This window comes from Phocoena sinus, chromosome 12, assembly GCF_008692025.1.
Source record: "Phocoena sinus isolate mPhoSin1 chromosome 12, mPhoSin1.pri, whole genome shotgun sequence".
Lineage (NCBI taxonomy): Eukaryota > Metazoa > Chordata > Mammalia > Artiodactyla > Phocoenidae > Phocoena > Phocoena sinus.
The window spans coordinates 40,081,473-40,103,308 of record NC_045774.1 but is presented as its reverse complement, the minus strand read 5'-3'; the positions used below and the strand labels follow the sequence as shown (position 1 = coordinate 40,103,308).

At 36.6% G+C, this 21,836-nt stretch overlaps 1 protein-coding gene across 3 annotated transcripts in view; it reads right to left on the bottom strand.

Annotated features, from left to right (window-relative positions):
• Positions 1 to 15,408, bottom strand: part of TBC1D32 (TBC1 domain family member 32) — a 209,463-nt gene extending 194,055 nt beyond the window's left edge. For all 3 annotated transcript variants that reach the window (XM_032651612.1, XM_032651613.1, XM_032651614.1), the window contains exons 1-3: positions 15,249 to 15,408; positions 14,915 to 15,072; positions 6,029 to 6,190 (exon numbers count right to left, since the gene is read on the bottom strand). In XM_032651612.1, coding sequence (XP_032507503.1) covers positions 6,029 to 6,190; positions 14,915 to 15,069 — 317 coding nt within the window. In that variant the 5' untranslated portion in view covers positions 15,070 to 15,072; positions 15,249 to 15,408. The remainder of the gene's footprint in view (positions 1 to 6,028; positions 6,191 to 14,914; positions 15,073 to 15,248) is intronic.
• Between the last annotated feature and the right edge of the window lie 6,428 nt (positions 15,409 to 21,836).

Below are 21,836 nucleotides of genomic sequence, written 5' to 3'. Positions count from 1 at the left end.
CCATGCAAATGGAAACCAAAAGAAAGCTGGAGTAGCAATTCTCGTATCAGACAAAATAGACTTTAAAATAAGGACTATTAAAAGGGACAAAGAAGGACACTACATAATGATCAAGGGATCGATCCAAGAAGAAGATATAACAATTGTAAATATTTATGCACCCAACATAGGAGCACCTCAATACATAAGGCAAATACTAACAACCATAAAAGGGGAGATCAACAGTAACACATTCATAGTAGGGGACTTTAACACCCCACTTTCACCCATGGACAGATCATCCAAAATGAAAATAAATAAGGAAACACAAGCTTGAAATGATACATTCAACAAGATGGACTTAATTGATATTTATAGGACACTCCATCCAAAAACAACAGAATACACATTTTTCTCAAGTGCTCATGGAACATTCTCCAGGACAGATCATATCTTGGGTCACAAATCAAGCCTTAGTAAATTTAAGAAAACTGAAATTGTATCAAGTATCTTTTCTGACCACAATGCCATGAGACTAGATATCAATTACAGGAAAAGATCTGTAAAAAATACAAACACATGGAGGCTAAACAATACACTACTTAATAATGAAGTGATCACTGAAGAAATGAAAGAGGAAATAAAAAAATACCTAGAAACAAATGGCAATGGAGACACAACGACCCAAAACCTATGGGATGCAGCAAAAGCAGTTCTAAGGGGGAAGTTTATAGCAATACAAGCCCACCTTAAGAAGCAGGAAACATCTCGAATAAACAACCTAACCTTGCACCTCAAGCAATTAGAGAAAGAAGAACAAAAAAACCCCAAAGCTAGCAGAAGGAAAGAAATCATAAAAATCAGATCAGAAATAAATGAAAAAGAAATGAAGGAAGCGATAGCAAAGATCAATAAAACTAAAAGCTGGTTCTTTGAGAAGATAAACAAAATAGATAAACCACTAGCCAGACTCATCAAGAAAAAAAGGGAGAAGACTCAAATCAATAGAATTAGAAATGAAAAAGGAGAAGTAACAACTGACACTGCAGAAATAAAAAAAATCATGAGAGATTACTACAAGCAACTCTATGCCAATAAAATGGACAATCTGGAAGAAATGGACAAATTCTTAGAAATGCACAACCTGCCAAGACTGAATCAGGAAGAAATAGAAAATATGAACAGACCAATCACAAGCACTGAAATTGAAACTGTGATTAAAAACCTTCCAACAAACAAAAGCCCAGGACCAGATGGCTTCACAGGTGAATTCTATCAAACGTTTAGAGAAGAGCTAACACCTATCCTTCTTGAACTCTTCCAAAATATAGCAGAGGGAGGAACACTCCCAAATTCCTTCTACGAGGCCACCATCACCTTGATACCAAAACCAGACAAGGATGTCACAAAGAAAGAAAACTACAGGCCAATATCACTGATGAACATAGATGCAAAAATCCTCAACAAAATACTAGCAAACAGAATCCAACAGCATATTAAAAGGATCATACACCATGATCAAGTGGGGTTTATTCCAGGAATGCAAGGATTCTTCAATATACGCAAATCTATCAATGTGATAAACCATATTAACAAATTGAAGGAGAAAAACCATATGATCATCTCAATAGATGCAGAGAAAGCTTTCGACAAAATTCAACACCCATTTATGATAAAAACTCTCCAGAAAGTAGGCATAGAGGGAACTTTCCTCAACATAATAAAGGCCATATATGACAAGCCCACAGCCAACATCGTCCTCAATGGTGAAAAACTGAAAGCATTTCCACTAAGATCAGGAACAAGACAAGGTTGCCCACTCTCACCACTCTTATTCAACATAGTTTTGGAAGTTTTAGCCACAGCAATCAGAGAAGAAAAGGAAATAAAAGGAATCCAAATCGGAAAAGAAGAAGTAAAGCTGTCACTGTTTGCAGATGACATGATACTATACATAGAGAATCCTAAATATGCTACCAGAAAACTACTAGAGCTAATCAATGAATTTGGTAAAGTAGCAGGATACAAAATTAATGCACAGAAATCTCTGGCATTCCTATATACTAATGATGAAAAATCTGAAAGTGAAATCAAGAAAACACTCCCATTTACCATTGCAACCAAAAGAATAAAATATCTAGGAATAAACCTACCTAAGGAGACGAAAGACCTGTATGCAGAAAATTATAAGACACTGATGAAAGAAATTAAAGATGATACAAATAGATGGAGAGATATACCATGTTCTTGGATGGGAAGAATCAACATTGTGAAAATGACTCTACTACCCAAAGCAATCTACAGATTCAATGCAATCCCTATCAAACTACCACTGGCATTTTTCACAGAACTAGAACAAAAAATTTCGCAATTTGTATGGAAACACAAAAGACCCCGAATAGCCAAAGCAATCTTGAGAACGAGAAAAGGAGCTGGAGGAATCAGGCTCCCTGACTTCAGACTATATTACAAAGCAACAGTAATCAAGACAGTATGGTACTGGCACAAAAACAGAAAGATAGATCAGTGGAACAGGATAGAAAGCCCAGAGATAAACCCACGCACATATGGACACCTTATCTTTGATAAAGGAGGCAGGAATGTACAGTGGAGAAAGGACAGCCTCTTCAATAAATGGTGCTGGGAAAACTGGACAGGTACATGTAAAAGTATGAGATTAGATCACTCCCTAACACCATACACAAAAATAAGCTCAAAATGGATTAAAGACCTAAATGTAAGGCCAGAAACTATCAAACTCTTAGAAGAAAACATAGGAAGAACACTCTATGACATAAATCACAGCAAGATCCTTTCTGACCCACCTCCTAGAGTAATGGAAATAAAAACAAAAATAAACAAATGGGACCTAATGAAACTTCAAAGCTTTTGCACAGCAAAGGAAACCATAACCAAGACCAAAAGACAACCCTCAGAAAGGGAGAAAACATTTGCAAATGAAGCAACTGACAAAGGATTAATCTCCAAAATTTACAAGCAGCTCATGCAGCTCAATAACAAAAAAACAAACAACCCCATCCAAAAATGGGCAGAAGACCTAAATAGACATTTCTCCAAAGAAGATATACAGAATGCCAACAAACACATGAAAGAATGCTCAACATCATTAATCATTAGAGAAATGCAAATCAAAACTACAATGAGATATCATCTCACACCAGTCAGAATGGCCATCATCAAAAAATCTATAAACAATAAATGCCGGAGAGGGTGTGGAGAAAAGGGGACACTCTTGCACTGCTGGTGGGAATGTGAAATGGTTCAGCCACTATGGAGAACAGTATGGAGGTTCCTTAAAAAACTACAAATAGAATTACCATATGACCCAGCAATCCCACTACTGGGCATATACCCTGAGTAAACCAAAATTCAAAAAGAGTCATGTACCAAAATGTTCATTGCAGCTCTATTTACAATAGCCCAGAGATGGAGACAACCTAAGCGCCCATCATCGGATGAATGGATAAAGAAGATGTGGCACATATACACAATGGAATATTACTCAGCCTTAAAAAGAAATGAAATTGAGCTATTTGTAATGAGATGGATAGACCTAGAGTCTGTCATACAGAGTGAAGTAAGTCAGAAAGAAAAAGACAAATACCGTATGCTAACACATATATATGGAATTTAAGGGGAAAAAATGTCATGAAGAACCTAAGGGTAAGACAGGAATAAAGACGCAGACCTACTGGAGAACGGACTTGAGGATATGGGGAGGGGGAAGGGTGAGTTTTGACAGGGCGAGAGAGAGTCATGGACATATACACACTAACAAACGTAGTAAGGTAGATAGCTGGGGGGAAGCAGCCGCAAGGCACAGGGATATTAGCTCGGTGCTTTGTGACAGCCTGGAGGGGTGGGATGGGGAGAGTGGGAGGGAGGGAGACGCAAGAAGGAAGACATATGGGAACATATGTATATGTATAGCTGAGTCACTTTGTTATAAAGCAGAAACTAACACACCATTGTAAAGCAATTATACCCCAATAAAGATGTTTAAAAAAAAAAAAAAAAAAGATTTATATAAGGAAAACTATAAAACTCTATTGAAAGAAATTAAAGAAGAACTAAATAAATAGAGAGACAGTCCATGTTCAAGGATTAAGAAGACTCAATTCTTCTCAACTTGATCTACAGATTCAACACAATCTAAATCAAAATCCCAGGAAGCATTTTGTAGATATCAACAAAATTATTCTAAAGTTTATATGGAGAGACAAAAAACCCAGAATACCCAGCACACTACTGCAGGAGAAGAACAAAGTTAGAGGACTGACACTACCCAACTTCAAGACTTACTATAAACCTACAGTAATCAAGACAGTGTGGTATCAGCCAAAGAAAAGACAAATAGATCTGTGGAACAGAATAGAGAGCCCAGAAATACCCTTAAATATAGTCAACTGATCTTTGACAAAGAAGCAAAGGCAATATAATGGAACAAAGACAGTGTTTTCAACAAATAGTGCTGGAACAACTGGACATCAACATGCAAAAAAAATGAATCTATATAGGTACCTTATACCTGCACAAAAATTAACTCAGACTGGATCACAGACCTTAATATAAAATGCAAAACTATATACCTACTAGAAAATAACATAGGAGAAAATGTAGACGACCTTGGATTTGGCATGACATGAAAGATACTTCATTAAAATTAAAAATTTCTGATCTGCAAAAGACACTGTTAAGAGAATGAAAAGACAAGCCACAGACTAGGAGAAAATATTTGCAAAAGACATACCTGACAAAGGACTGTTATCCAAAACATACAAAAACTCTTAAAACTCAACAATAAGAAAACAACATGATTAAAAAATGACCCAAAGTTCTTAACAGATAACCTCACCGAAGAAGATAAACAGATGACAAATAAGCATATGAAAAGATGCTCCACATCATCTGTCATTAGGGAAATGCAAACTAAAACAACAGTTACACACCTATTAGAATAGCCAAAATCTGGAATACTGACAACATCAAATTCTGACAAGTAAGTGGAACAAGAACTTTCATATATTGTTGATGAAAATGCAAAATGGTACAGCCACTTTGGAAGACAACTGGGCAATTTCTTACAAAACTAAACACAATCTTACAATGTGACCCAATCATGCTCCTAAAAACCCACACACGATGTTTATAGCAGCTGTATTCATAACTGCCAAAACTTGGAAGCAAGCAAGATGTCTGATACATTCAAACAATCGAATTTATTCAGGGCTAGAAAGAAATGAACTATCAAGCCATGAAAAGTTTCCATAGAAGAAACTTAAATGTTTTTTTAATTGAAGTGTAGTTGATTTACAATGTTTCAGGCGTACAACAAAGTGATTCAGTTATACATATATATGTACATATATATATATTCTTTTTCAGATTCTTTTCCACTATAGGTTATTACAAGACATTGAATATAATTCCCTGTGCTACTTAAATGCATTTTATTAAGTAAAAGAACCCAATCTGGAATGCTACATACTGTATAGTATGTATGACATATGTCATACTGTATGACATTCTGGAAAAGGCAAAACTATGGAGACAGTAAAAAGATCAGTGAGTCAAAAATTGCTCTAAAAATAAAGTCTATTTTAAAAAAGTGAAAAGTGAAGGAGTAAGTGACACAAATATTTAGGGAAAGGACATTCTAGGTAGCAGAAGCAACATAAATACAAAGAGCCCTGAGGGAGGACTTTGCTTGGCTTGTTTGAGAAAAAACAAGACCAGTGTGGCTGGAGCAGTGGAAGAGGGAAAATGATAAGAAATCAGGTAGGAGAGGGAGCAGAAGGCTCATGGTGGGCCTTGTAGGCGACAGAAGAAACTGGATTTTATTTTGAATGAGATGAGAAGCCTTCAGAGAGTGTTGCGTGGAAGAGTGGCATGATCTGAATCACTGGTTTAAAGAATCATTCTGGCTGCTATGAGGTGAAAAGACGGTAGGGGACATGGGTTAAGGGTGCTTTCAAGGAACGCTGTTGAGAGAAAAATTACTTTAAAATATTACTGTGGGCATACTCACTCTTTAGATTCCTGAGTTGTTTTAGTAACGTGCTGTACCACTGTGTCATAGCCAAATTCCTCACCCTGATTCTGATCAGATGTCCATTTTTCTATTTCTTCTTCAATCATAGACCCCAAAGTATTACATATATACTGTCTAAGGTATTTCACAAATTCATAGCTGAAACAAACATTTAAAAAATAAATGCAGTAAATATCATGAACTCACTTATCAACCATACCCAGAAAAAATGTTAGCACAGAAAGATTTCTAACATATAATCAGATTTCTTACCTTAAACCAGGATTAAATTAGTCATTCATCCCAAATCATATAGCTAATCTAGAATTTTGTTGTTTTTTTCTGAGACACTTGGAAAAGATCACATTTAAAGATGATGAGAGTAGACAGCAGACAGCAAATTTCGGGACCAGCACAAACTTTAGGGGGTTAGGAGTCTTTTCACACTTCTTTTTTATGCTCATATCTTTTACGTGTGATGCTTAATGGTAGGGAAAGCAGTTGTTAAAGATTTTCACAATTGTTCAAGCTGATGAAGAAAACCACACTAGATAACAGTAATTATAAAAGAGTAAATAGGAAAAGGTTAAGCTCCAATCGTCAAGAGTTTTTTGTACATTTGTAAATTGTGTTCATTTTGAACTGACCTAAATTCCACCTAATCAGCTTTTGTCTGACTATGTTCACAAGAAGTCGCTCAGATAATTCAATACATTGGACCTTCTTCTTCATACTGTTAGGTTGATGCTAACATTAAAATCCATTTGCAAACTCAGACAATAAGCAAATATGAGAGGGCAAGAGTTCCAAAAGTGGATAATTATATTATGAAACATGTTTACTGAAAATAAAGAGCAACGATTATAATTAATATCACGATTTACAAAGGTTTAAAAAGTTTTTGTGGCCTCTTAAATGACAAAGATAATTTAGGACGGGCCATTTTTGTAAATGCCACTATGTTTAAGACTTGTAGTTTGAATATATCACTGTATAAGAGCCTTGCATATATGCAGTACAGGAGATCAAGGAGAGCCTGAATAATTTTCTTCACATAATTATAAGTCCATCATGGTATCCAGCATACAGTCTTCAGTTTAATATTTATTAAATGATTGTATGTCCTCTAAAGAACAGCCACCTTTTACCCAGGTAGCCAAAGGATCTCATTTTCAATTTTAACTGCTTTTGATTTGGATTTCCTGCCCTGCCCATTTCTCCTCAACTCTGAACCCATTGCTGCTTCCTGGAATCTCCATGGCTGCTTCAGTAATGTAAGTGGCAGGCCTGCCATAGACGATGCAGGCTCCAAAAGTCAAGTAGAGATACTTGACATGAAACCATGTAGTATTATAGAAAAGGTACAGGCTCAGAGTCAAAACGGCCTGAATGTCAGCTCCAGCTCTACCACTCTAGCTGGAGTGGCCTGGGACAAGTCTGTTTTTCCATCTGTAACTTGGAAATGATCATGTCTGCTTCACTCCACTATTTTAAATTCAGGAGGCAATAGACAAGAAACTTAATCATTATAAACAACAAAATTAAGAAGGATATTCTCTACTCCGACAGTGTCAACTTCAGACTCAACACAAACAGGTGATTCCTTTAGTTCTTTCATCAGCCAAAACGTCTCCCCAGAATCTAGACCTATACAGGCATACCTCGTTTTATTGCACTTTACTGTGCTTCACAGATATTGGGAGTTTTTAACAAACCGAAGGTTTGTGCCAACCTTGCATCAGACCAAGTCTACCAGCACCAACAGCATTTACTCACTTTGTGTCTCTGTGTCGCATTTTGGTAATTCTCACAATATTTCAAACTTTTTCATTATTATATTTGTTACAGTAATCTGTGATCAGTGATCTTTGATGTTACTACTACAACTTGCTGAAGGCTCAGATGACGGTTAGCATCTTTAGCAATCAAGCATTTCTTAATTACAGTATGTACTTTTTTTACATAATGTTATTGCACACTTAATAGACTACAGTATGGTGTAAACATAGCTTTTATATGCACTAGGAAACCCCCCAAAAAATCATGTGACTCGCTTTATTGCAATATTTGCTTCATTGCAGTGGTCTGGAACCAAACACGCAATATCTCCGAGGTATGCCTATATATTAACTACCTACTGGACAAGGCTACTTTATGTTTTTTTCACCATATCAATCAGCACAGTCAATACCAAATTTATCATCCTACCCATCCGCTCACAAACCACGTTCTCTTCTGACATATATCTTTGTTAATGGTACCATCCTTCAATCAGATACCTGTGTATAGCCTCAAACAATCTTCTCTATTACACCTCAGATCTAATTAGTTACCAAGCTCTGTAATTCTGTAAATTCTTCCTCCACAACTTCTCTTTCCTTTCCCACTGCCATCAGACTAATGTTCACATCTTCATAACTTTAGCTAAACAATTGCAAGGGCTCTCTTAGGTCATACTATAAATCAGTGGTTCTTAAAGTATAACATGGGGCTTCCCTAGTGGCACAGTGGTTATGAATAAGCCTACCAAATTCAGGGGACATGGGTTCGAGCCCTGGTCCGGGAAGATCCCATATGCGGTGAAGCAACTAAGCCCATGCGCCACAACTACTGAGCTTGCGCTCTAGAGCCCATAAGCCACAACTACTGAGCCCACATGCCACAACAAGTGAAGCCTGCGCGCCTAGAGCCCGTGCTCCATAACAAGAGAAGCCACCACAATGAGAAGCTGCACACTGCAACGAAGAGTAGCCCCTGCTCACCGCAACTAGAGAGAGCCCTCGTGCAGCAATGAAGACCCAACGCAGCCAAAAATAAATTAATTAATTTTTTAAAAAAGTATAACATGGATAAGAATCACCTGAAGGGCTTATTAAAACACAGATTGCTGGGCCCCACTCTCAGAGGTCCAATTCAGGTATACTGTGGGCCCAACAATTTGCATTTCTAACAAGTTCCCAGGTGATGCTGACGCTGATGCCAATGCTGCTGGTCCTAGTACCATAACCTGAGAAGCACTGATCTAGATACAGATTCTGTATTCAGATAGCTTTTAAACTAGCCTAAGTGTCTTAGGCTCTCTGATCAGCAGATTCCTACAATGCTGTGTTAGTTTCTGGTGTACTGCAAAATGATTCAGTTATACATATACATGTATATTCTCTTCCATAATCTTTTCCATTAGAGTTTATATATTATAATTTATTAGATCCATCCATTTTAAATGTTGACATTTTTGTTTAGGGTATTTCTAAACCAAATCTTTGCATATTCTATACAAAATGGTGAAAACTTACACAGCCAAGATATCATAAAGGTATCACTGCTTTCTTTGAAATGACTTTGAAAATGAAAAGGATCCAGATAACCCTTTCAGCCCAGTGTGATCTCACAGCCAGTCTCTTACTGGGAAAGAGAAGAGAACAGTGAATGTGGAAGAAAGTGAAGAGAGAGACAAAAAGTCCCTAAAAATAATTCTGATCTTCTCCACAATCCTGCCCAAGGCTAGTCAATCAGACACATCAGTTTTCTTTGGCATCTCTGAGATATTCAGTGAGAAATGGAAGGTGGGGCAAGCCTGAATTATTTCCCTGAAATTGAAAGAAGAGCCATTCTGAGGATGAATCCCACCATCAACACCTACTATGGAATAGCAGTATTACCCTAGTCCCTTAGTTTCATCAGCCTTACCTCTGTGCCACAAATCAGACAATTAGCAGAAACGAATATTTAACTGAGAAATATAACTCTTGTGTTTGCTTTGTTTAAAGCCCAATCTGTAAGTAACAAAAATGATATTTTCATAACAAAGGCAGTAAGAAAATATAATGCAAGCCCATTAACAAAATGTATTCAAGAAAGTTAAGATAATATCATTCTAAAATAAAAGACATATTTTTTAAATCCCCACTATTTAGCATCAGATGTAAATAACAAATATGCTGGGAACATTTTTAAATCTGTTCTTTGGGAACTTAAGTAACCACACACTTTTTTTTTTAATGACATCACTTTGACCTATGACCACAATAACATCTCCCTGAAGACCCCATTCAAAATGCTTTAAAGTTTTGGTTCATTTGCCAAGTTAAATTAACCCAAGGACCCCAAGTCTGAATCTTGCCTTAATGGGTTACTGCTCTTTTCAAATGAATCTTTTAAGAAAAAAAGATCTCTTGAGAGGCCAGGTCCTCTATCATGGGAGGACTACCAGGCTGCCTATGACCTTAGGATGCTCTACTGACTCACTGATCATTGGAAAACTCTGAGAGTCTCCAATCCCAAATTAGTGAAAATAGTCATTTCTTCAAGTGGGCGCTTCTACTCTGTGTGTAAGAGTAATCCACATCTTCAAATTCCCATCCGATAATTCATTTTGTGTTGGTTCTTTTCATCTGAATTCATGGCAATACCCAAAAAAATCCTAGAAGTAAAATACACAGCAATGTGTCTGATCATTCTGCTTTACTTCTGACAAATATGAAAATTTTCACATTTACACAGGAAAATTTTATTAAGTTGAGTAAAAGAACATTCACTGTTTTCCATTCTTCTTTCCTCACCTTTATTACCTAGGAAAATTTAAGGATTTTTTTCCCATGATGAACTTCTGACATGTTCAAATGTTGATATCAAAATATACAGAGATTACTATTACAGTATAAGGACATAAAAAATCTAATACAAGTTTGTTTGAGGAAATCATCCTCTTAGGTATTTAAAAAAGAACTTTTTCAATAATATACAGAAAAATTATCAGTAATGATATGTTATAAAAAGATAACTTATTAAGTTATGAATTATAATGCTGATATTTGGATTAAATATGGATTATATTTCAGGATTATAGGACTTATTATATGATAAACTTAACTTTATACATACTAGTGTATAAAAAGCTATGTTAAAAAAAAAGAATGAGTATTTTATACTACCTACAATCTTTTAGGTCAAAGAATAAGCCTCTGAATCATGATAAACAGTTACTAAATGCATTCATTAATTATGGAAGCATACATATAATTCTTAGCAATTTCTTCTATGCAGGGATAACACTTTACATAATGGATGTTTTCTTGAAGTTAAACATACTAAAGTTCACTAATATACTAGAGTTCACTAATTAAACATACTAGAGAGTTCACTAATTTAGAAAGTCACTGGTAGATTCTTCTGTTAAAAAAAAAAAATCCCAATTCAATAAATACAATTGCGCTCCTTCTGTATCAAACCAAAAATATATCAGATTAGAGGGCTACAAAGAAGAGCCTCTGCATTAGAGACTGTTACAATCATTAGGGCTGCTAAGTATTTATATACTTAGCAACCCTAATGATATATATATATATATATATATATATATATATATAGCAATTCTCATTGAAATGCAAGTAAATATTTTCTAGCTCTGTGGTTCTCAACCCTGGCTGCATATTAGAATCACCTAGAGAGTTCTTCCAAAAATACTAAGGCCCAGTCTCTACCACTGCCCCTCTGCCAAGCCCCCCAGGAAATTTGGATTCACGTATGGTTAAAGTTCATCATCAGTGTTTTTCTAAACAAACTCCAATCAATCCTAGTGTAACCAAGACTGAAAAACAGGGCTGTTGTTTTTTTTTAAAGGAAGCCAGTCTAAGTGTAAAAATTTATACAATACACAGACACATAATGAAAGCAATGTCTTCTTCCCTACCTCTCACCCCTCCTGCAAGCCTCAAATCCTAGCTGCCACTTTCAAAGAAAAGAAAGAAAGCTTGGATCTTTTAGAGAAAGTGTACAGTTTAGGGTAAAAAAAAATAATAAAAGAGGCTATGGAAAGCAGAGATAGGTTAGGGCAGCTGCACTGTGGGGCAAATCCCCAGATAGGGCAAATCCCCAGATAGGGCCATTCTGCCTACACTATGGTTTCTCTCCAAATGACTGCTTTCTTCCCCCACTTTATTATACTACCTGAAATTCCATCATTCATGGACTCAATTGTTTTAACAACCAGCTTCTTACAAAAATGCCAATAGCCTAGAGATTCCAGTTTCCCCTATAAAACTATTTAATAAGACTATTTTTCTTGCTATTATACCAGGACAACATCGGGTGGATTTAAGGAACCAATGTTCTGATAGTGGAGATGGGATGACAGATAATTCTGGTGTATGAAACACTTCGGGAAGCAACATATACCTAAGTGACTCAAGAACATTTAGCGTTCAAGGAGAGTTAGGTCAGTGAATAGAAAGACAAATGAAAATATGAGTACCTGGACTGACAGTTAGGATCTCATCAAACTCTGAGACTGTAAGATACTACGAAAATACCAAACACAAGCATCTCCTCCTCTTTCCTCCTTCATAAGGAGTTCCTTCCTCCTAAGACACAGATCTCAGGCTAGTGCAGCTAACACGTGAATTTTATTATCTATATTTTTAAGACTAAAAATTACTCAAACTACTTTTAGAATTATAAATCTTACTTTTAAGACTACACACTTTTATAATTTGAATGTGTCTGGGATTTTTTAGGTAGGCCACAAGTAAATCTCTTTATTAAATATTAACTATGCAATTAATCGGCAGGCCTTTAATCTACCTAATAAACTGTTGAAGAAGAGTTAAAATTAACACAATAGTCATTACACTGCTGAAAGGAACCAGAATGATCCAACTTTAACTTGAAAAGCATTTAAAAATTGACACAGCTAAAGCAATATTTATAGGCAAATGTGTAGTCGTAAATGTTTACATTAAAAAAAGAAGAAAAGCTGCAAATAAGTGAGTTAAACATTCATCACAAATTTTAAAAAGTGTCCCAGGAAGGGAATAAAGAAGAGCAGAAATTTTAAAAACCATAAAATAAATACATAATAGAAAGGAAAATCGAAGTTAATAGCTAGTTCTTTGAAAAGACTAATAAAATTAGTCTAGATAAACCTCTAGCAGAACAGATGGAGAACAAAGGAGGAAAGGCATAAATTTAAAAAAAGAATAAAAAGGGGACAATTATAGATACTGGAAATATTAAAAAAGTAATAGGATATTAACAAAAATCTTTATACAAATAAATTTGAAAATCTAGATTAAATGGACAAATTCCCAGAATATGATCCTAGCAAAAACTCAATAATCTGAAAATATTTTAAACAAGTATTTACATGTGAAATAAAAACCAGAAATTAAACCCCAAATTTAATGCTTGATGTGAATTTGTTTGAGGTAAATAAGTATTACCTGAGTATAATAAACATTAACAACCAAAACTGAATTTGAGAAAGTTGCAGTTTTTCTATATTCCTCTGTTTAAGTAATAAATCAATAGCTAACCAATAAAAGCTGGTCTCTGGTATCTCCAAAATAAAGAATATTATCATGCAATACCAGCTCTTAATAGTGGACTTAATGAATAAACAGGAAAATCATGGAAATACAAAAGAAAGCATATGTATAACCAGAAATACTAGTTAACAAAAAAATTCCCTCCACACTTCTTAAAACTCCCTTGAGAATCTGGTGAAAACTGTAATGCTCTCCCCATAAAACTGCAAGTAAACACAAACTTTTGTTCAGAATATTAAAGGGTTCAAGGATTCCACTGATGCCCACATATGAAGCAGGTAGGAATTCCAGATAAGAACTTCAGGGCATGCAAAAGTCAGTAAAGATAACATAACAAGAAAATTGTTAAATGTCATCTTCTATGAGATCAAAATGAAAGGCAAACACGTAATTAAAAATATCATTACTGGGGCTTCCCTGGTGGCGCAGTGGTTGAAAGTCCGCCTGCCGATGCAGGGGACACGGCTTCATGCCCCGGTCTGGGAAGATCCCACATGCCGCGGAGCGGCTGGGCCCGTGAGCCATGGCCGCTGAGCCTGCGCGTCTGGAGCCTGTGCTCCGCAACGGGAGAGGCCACAACAGTGAGAGGCTCGCGTACCGCAAAAAAAAAAAAAAAAATCATTACTACTAATAATAAATTGAGGCACCTGGAGACTTTTCGATGGAGAGGCTTAATTTAAATTACACATGACTCAAATCAAAAGAAAAACACACGTCTCTAGGGAAACATAGCCTTCAAGATTTACCTCAAATGGTAAATCTTCCTATCTACTGCTCCCAAACCCAGAGCACTCTGTACTTCTATAGCACTTATACTCCTGACATGTATCACAGGCATTTGAGCATGCACCTTATCCCTCTGTAGGAACTTAAGCTATTCCATAGGAAGTTAATCTCTCTGGAGTGTTCCTGTCGTGCTCAAAATGCATAATTGGTGCAGCCACTGAAAGATCAGATCAGCAAAGCAACAGGGATCTTGGGAACTCAATGTTTTTGAGGTATAGTGACAGAAAGCCCTTGGGATGATAGAATTATTCTCAAATGAACAAGAATAATTTACAACTAATGTTACTATGTTGCCCAGGAGAAAAAAAAATAAAATAATTAGGATATGTCGGTTGTGTCAGTAAAAACACAGAGGAAGCATTAGGTTTGGAAAACGAGAATATAAGATAAATTCGGTATCTGATTAAATAAAGGAAATCATGAACCTCCAACTTGGGCGCTATTTTGACAACAATCAAGTGAAAATTCTTTTTTTTTTTTTTTTTCCTTTTTTTGCGGTACGCGGGCCTCTCACTGTTGTGGCCTCTCCCGTTGCGGAGCACAGGCTCCGGACGCGCAGGCTCAGCGGCCATGGCTCACGGGCCTAGCCGCTCCGCGGCATGTGGGATCTTCCCGGACCGGGGCACGAACCCGTGTCCCCTGCATCGTGCAGGCGGACTCTCAACCACTGCGCAACCGGGGAAGCCCCAAGTGAACATTCTTTATCCAACTACATTTTGATCTTTTCTGGATCAGCTGGTTTGTTTGCTTAAGAAATCAAAAGGAATTTTACTTGTGAAAATTTTCATCAGTTTCCTCCAGATGTAAGAGGATCTCCTCGGCGCACTCCAGGGAGGGAGCCCCCGTGATTTTCTCCTTCACGCTCTGGAACAACTGCCTCAGCATCGCCTGCAGCATCACTTCGACCTCGCCAAAGACATGGGCCATCCTCTGTCAGAATCAAACGCCCATGCCCTTTGCTGAGGGTCGCAGCAAACGCCGCGCCCTGCGCAAGCGCGTCCCCACCCAGCCCCCACCGGCGAACAGCGCCGTTCCCCGGGAGACCGCGGCAGGCGCTTAGGGGCGGGCCCTCGGCTGCCGGCGCGTCGTCCAGAAAAACAAGTTACCTTGCGTTGGGAAAACAAGAATCCTCGAGGTCCCGCCTTTGGAACTCGTCGCTGCCGCCCTTCCGGGCCAAGAGGATTCAAGCTGCACCGACTAAGAGCAAAAAAGAGATCCCAAAGCCTCTGCGGGTGGACTTGACGGCGGGACGTCACCGCTACGCGTGACGTCCGCACGTTGACGTGACTTTCCAGATGGGAGGGAGGGCCGCTTGACAACCTGCCCGGGCTCCTAGAGGAAGTTTCAGGTGCGCTTGCTGAAAGGGTTGTAGGTGGGAGGAAGAAAAGGGTAGGAGGAGAAAGGGGTTAATAAAAGAAAGATAATAGAAGTGAAACTGAAAGCAGCTTGAAAAGTTTTAATTGAGTGAATGGTATTGAAGTGTTGCAATGATCTTTCCTTCAAACAGCTAACACCTATTGACTCCTACCCTTTACCAAGCACCTTGCTAGGAGCTGTGAAGAAGAGGACGCTGTCACATTCTAACAAACAAGAAGTCAGCGATTACAACATAGTGCAATTAAGTGTTACGATAGAGAAATGCGCCAGGTAGGTGCTGTGGAAACCTAGAATCACCTTTTAACCCAAAAGAAGAGTCAAGGAAAGAAGTGAAGAGAAAACTGAACGTGCAAAGGGTAGGGACCTGAGAGAGTGTAGCATATTCTGGTACTTGAATTTTTAGAATTAAAAAGAGGAGGACAGGGGTCTAGAGAAGTAAATGGACCACATCGGAAAGGGTCATATTTGGCACTTTTAAGGGATTAGAGGTTTGTCTTGAAAGTAGTAGAACACAGTGGGATTCCAGAACTAAATCGTGAGATATCATATATAAAGATCACTCTGCAGGATGTTGCAATGGATAATCATGGTCCTTCATACAGTTTCCAATCTAGGTAAATACCCAGTCCATGGTCATGTCCAAGCTGCAAGGTACCAACCCATCAGTGTTGGTTAGGATCAGATGCTGGTGTCTACAGAATAGTCAATCCCAAATCACTGATATGTGGTTCAATGTCAATAAATTCTCCCTTATCCAGCTTTATATTTTATGCCCCTGGTCCAACAACATCTGATTCACTTTACATGTCAGCCAGGATCAATGACTTCTTTGTCTATGCTGTTACTTCCAGGAGCAAAAGTATGATATATCTTTGCCAGCTCTAGCAGCATGTTTCTTGGTGAAATATATGCTCAATTTTGGTTGTCTTATTACCACATTAAGAAAAAAACAAACGCAGAGTAGGCATACTTGTACCTTTATTTGTGGGCGAAGCTATAAAAGCCAATACCTGTATGTGCGTAGAATCACCAGCATGTGACAACTGCATTTTCAGACTAACACAGGTGAGTTATATTGCCAATTCAGACACCAGAATTAACATAGCCATTAGCGATGTAATTTTTTGAAGTGGTAGACTGTTATTGGTAAAATTCAGAACAAAATAAGATATACTATTTATTTACATAGTTTTTGCATTCTTAGAAAAGTCAGTGTATTAAAACTGTGCCAAATATTATTTTTATATAAATGGAATCAGTTCATGGACTCAGAATCTTATCAAGAGCTTTTTAATCTACATGAATGTCCAGCAGGACTGTTGAAAGTCATATGGGAACCAGAACAATTCTTTTGTGTGGGAGAGTGTCCTGTGTATTTCAAGATGTTCAGCATCCCTAGCTCACACTACAAATACCAGTAAATGCCATCAAATTATTGTGATGACAGAGTGACCCCCACATATTTCTAAAATGCTTTCTTGGGAACAGTGGGGGGAGATTTGAACTGCACAGATTGAAAACCACTGTTCTAAACGATATACCTTTGGAAGAAGGAAAAAAAACTTAAAAGAATACCTGATATTCAAAAAGGAAAATTAGCCAAGAAGGGGGTGAGGGGAGTAATGTATTTAAATAAACCTCAATAAATCTTGTCTGTATAAAAAAGTAATTTATAATATTCTAATTTGTGAAGGTGAAAATGCATAGTATTAAAATACTATAAACAACCCTGGGTAAGTAGGAAATATAATGATAAGTTGAAGTATTCTGCAATCCTTGAATTTTTCTGAAGGAAGTTTAATATATTAAACTTGGTCAGGTAGGCATGGTGAAATTTCAGATGTAACCATTAAAAGACTAGATATAGAGAACTTAAATTCAAAAAATGGAGGGAAAATGATATAAGGAGATTTAAGGATAGAAAAACAAAAACTCAATCGATTGGGAAAAAAAATCAAGTAAGAAAACAGAAGCATAAGAAAAATGGGAAAAATTTAAAATATACAAAGATACATGACAGATAAAGTACAGAACACTGCTAAATTTAAATGAACTCAACACTCCACTTAAAGGAACTGTCAGATTAGATTTTTAAATAGCTAACTAAATGCTATTTATAAAAACCCTAAAAACAGAAACATTAACATTAAAAAGGTGAGGAAAGAAAAACTAGGTGAATATTATCCAAGAAAAAGTTGTTGAAGCTATATTTGTGTCAGCAAAAATGAAATTTAAGAAAAAGAGTTGTTAGGAATATGGCATGTCGCTTCATAATTTTAAAATATTAATTCAACGGGAAGATATAGCAATTTTAAATGTAAAGTAAGTAAGCAAAACTTCCAGTCTCTCCAAAAGTCTTTAATTTCCCAGAGAAGGTTTCTGCACATGTTCTTACAAAATATCCTTGAATAAGATGCACTTCAGAGTTGAATAAAATCTTTTTTTTTTTTTAGATTTGCTTTTTTGGATTGCAAGATACAGGTAAAGAAAATACAGTTGTCTCAGCAATACACGGTTAGCATTTATGCAGGCCTGAAATATCATTTATCATTGTTAAAGATACAAAAGCCTCTCAAAATAATCCAGAAATTGTTGTGCCAACCTAATTATTTGTTATTCAGACTGTAATAATCCTATCATTTTTGTGACTCAGTTTATCTTTTTTTTATCATCTCTGTTTCTACTGCCGCTCAATGCCTCCTGCATTCAAAACTCCGTAAGACTCTGTAGAGGATGCCATGGCATACAATAGACCATGCAGCTAATTTTTGCTTCACTGTGAACTTTCAGTAAGTTTGCTAATGCTTTTTTTTTTTTTTTTTTTTTTGCGGTACAAGGGCCTCTCACTGTTGTGGTCCCTGCCGTTGTGGAGCACAGGCTCCGGACACGCAGGCTCAGCAGCCATGGCTCACGGACCAAGACTAGCATTACTGGCTAGTTTTTACATGAAAAAAAATCCCAAAGGAAACTTATATTTTAAAAATTAATTTGTTTTAGCATTATTGGCTAGTCTTTACATGAAAAAAATCCTAAAGCAAAGCAATTTTAAGGATTAGCAAACTGGGCTTCCCTGGTGGCGCAGTGGTTGAGAGTCCACCTGCCGATGCAGGGGACACGGGTTCGTGCCCCGGTCCGGGAAGATCCCACATGCCGCGGAGCGGCTAGGCCCGTGAGCCATGGCCACTGAGCCTGCGTGTCCGGAGCCTGTGCTCCGCAACGGGAGAGGCCACAACAGTGAGAGGCCCGCGTACTGCAGGAAAAAAAAACCCAAAAAAACTCCTCTGAAGTATTAAAAAGTTTAAATTAGTGATATAGCCAAGTATTAAACTGAAGGAATTAAAGTGTTATGTAATAATAATAGACATGAAAAAATCTTCAGCCACACTGGTTAAAAAAGAAAAAAATGCAAGCTAAAACAAGGTAACCAATTTACAAAATTAGCAGAGTTCTAGAGCATATATATATTTAGGATTGAACAATATGCAGTGAAATGATTACTCTTTTATTATGTTATAAGGAGTACATATAAGCAAAATCTTGGAAATGAAACTGGCAATATATATCAAGAACTTTTGACTCAGTAATTTTATTTCTCAGAATCTACTCCAAGGATCAGAGATGCAGTTGATAGATTTATTATGAGGATGTTTACAGACAGGTTATTTGTAACTTTAAAAAAACAGGAAAAGCTCCTAAGTATTTCGTAATAGGATGAAGGTTAAATAAATTATGGCATAGGCATATGCTGTTAATATCAGCCATTTAAAAATATGTTTCCTATGAATGTTCAATAACAGGGGAACTATTCACTTTTTAAGTGGAAAAGTTTGAACCTAAAATTGTATACATTCACTCTATTTACTGAGTGTCTGTAATGTGCATTGCATGATTATATATTAGGCAATACACACATATCTTACAATTATGGATGAAAATTTCTTCTACCGTAATTGTCATATTAGTATATATAATGCTAGACCTAACAAATTCTTAGTCCAGGTATAGAATAAGTATACTAAATCCTCCTGCACTATAGAAAGCCAATGGATTATGTCTGAAGTTGATAAGTTGATACATCATGGCATGGTTATATTATATTGAATTAATGAGAAAACTATCAAGGCAACTAAAAACAAACATTTGAATATGGTTGCCTCCGAGAAGGTTGAAACTCCAATAGGGTTGGGGCAGCAATGAGGCAGAAACACTTGCCTTTTGTTATAAGTTCTACTACACTATTTTAGTTTTATTAATGCATATTTATACTTTCATTTTACAAACAGAATGCCCTTTTAGAGTTGGTAGTACATGGGGTCACAATAAATAGCGCTCCTCTTTCCCACCCAAGGTCAGAACTGAGAGGCAAACATAGGAGTCCAACAGCTGAAGATAAAATACCAACTTCATTAAAAGTTTAATTGAAAAATGTGACTTACGTTTGTGGCACAACAGGCTTGCTAATATTTCACTGCTAAATTAGCCTTTACCCACCCAGCCATTTGTGTAGCTATAAAATAGCAGGCCACCCCCAAGGAGGTAGACAGAAAGCAGAACAGAATGCATACATCCTGCACATAGGCTGAGGCTAAAAATCAAAAAGAGAAAGGAGTCGAGCAGACATACTCTGTTTCTTTTTCCAGAGTCACTGATCATCTCTATAAAATCACTCACTAGCCATCTCCTAATCAAACACATATAAGATATCTGCCATGTGCTAGGTACTTTGTTATATGTTATGGTTGGATCAGTGAACAGTAAGATAGGCAAGACAAGTCTGCTGTCCCTAATAGCTCACAGTCTGGTGAGATAGACATGTAACATGTAAGGGAGACATGTTTATAGATAATTAGACAAGGTGCTACATATTATCTTGAATGATTTCCTCCAGTTCTAAGAATCAGCATTTGGAGAGTCTGTTCAGTTCAATTATTTGTCCATAGTAGTTTTGGTGATTTTCTTGTAATCTTGGCATATAATACTTGCATTATCTAAGTGAAGCTATAATAGTCTAATTCAAATTCTTCAGCTGCCTCTGTTTATCCCATTATTACTTTTGGAACTCTTTTGTTTTCCAGGTCAGTTTCTTCATATACAGATTTAAAATAGCCTTTGTATTCTGTAATATTTAATATTTTAGTGGTAGTTTCAAATTTATTTATATATGTCCTCAACAATAAAATTAAGCATATCCTTTCTTTTTCCAGGTACTTTTCCTATTTATACTAACCATGAACATTAGGATAACACATTTTAAAGGTAGAAAGGCACTAAAATAACATTTGAATTGGAAGAAGAATCAATTTAATAGAATTTGGTAACTTGAGGTTTTCTGTAAAAACTGTTATCCTTTTTCTAATGCAGATATAAAAAAATTACTAACAAAATTCCATAATACAATATTCTAGTGAATTACAAAATTATAGTAAAATGTCACAAGTACTGTTAGACTACCAACAGTAAGCACTGAGTAATTTTTAAAGCCTTTTTAAAAAAATCATTTTAAGAAACATTTTGCTATTAAGCAAAGTTGCCTGTACAAAATACATTTGTTATAACTAGCAATGCCCTATAAGAAGCATTTTACTGGATTTAAAAATTATTTAACCTGTTAAATATGGCAACTTGAACATATGCATTTATTCCTGCTCTATCCAGAAACCCCACTAAAATGAGGATAAAGAAATACAAAAGCCATAAACCCCCAAGGACAAAGAGAATGTTGAGAAGAGATAACAGAGAATTTGGTTTATTCTGTTTGTACACTATAAGTGAGGGTTTACCTACTCAAACATAGGCTGGCAGTTCTGGGATGAATCTTTAGAAGTTGTGGGTAAGGATTTAGCTTGAAATCTCACCTTGTTCTATGCAAGGAAGCATAATTTAAGAATACTTATAGTTCATGTAGATAGGAATTTTCCATAAGTCGAGCTACATTGTAAAAGAAGACAGAGTTGGGTGGAGGCCTTATGTGTGTTCTAAGTGGGCAGGGGTTTATTGATAGCTCAAGCTTCATTATACACCAAGAAACAGTCAAGGGAGACGTTTGCGTCCTCTGAGTGTGAATGAGGTCTTATCCTGAAATTAGACCTCATGAGACATAGGCAGATATACTCAGAGGAAAAACCTTTGGTGTACAAGGAATACAGGCATGAGTTTAGTGAGATGTCAAGGGCGTACTAACTCAAGAGAGAAACCTTATTTTTTGGGGGAAGGGTGAAATGAGTCAGAAGACATAGGTTTCCAAACTCAGGAAGCTACACTCTACAAAGACTTAAATGAGCCATGACTTTAAAATACCAAGTATACCATGATGACTC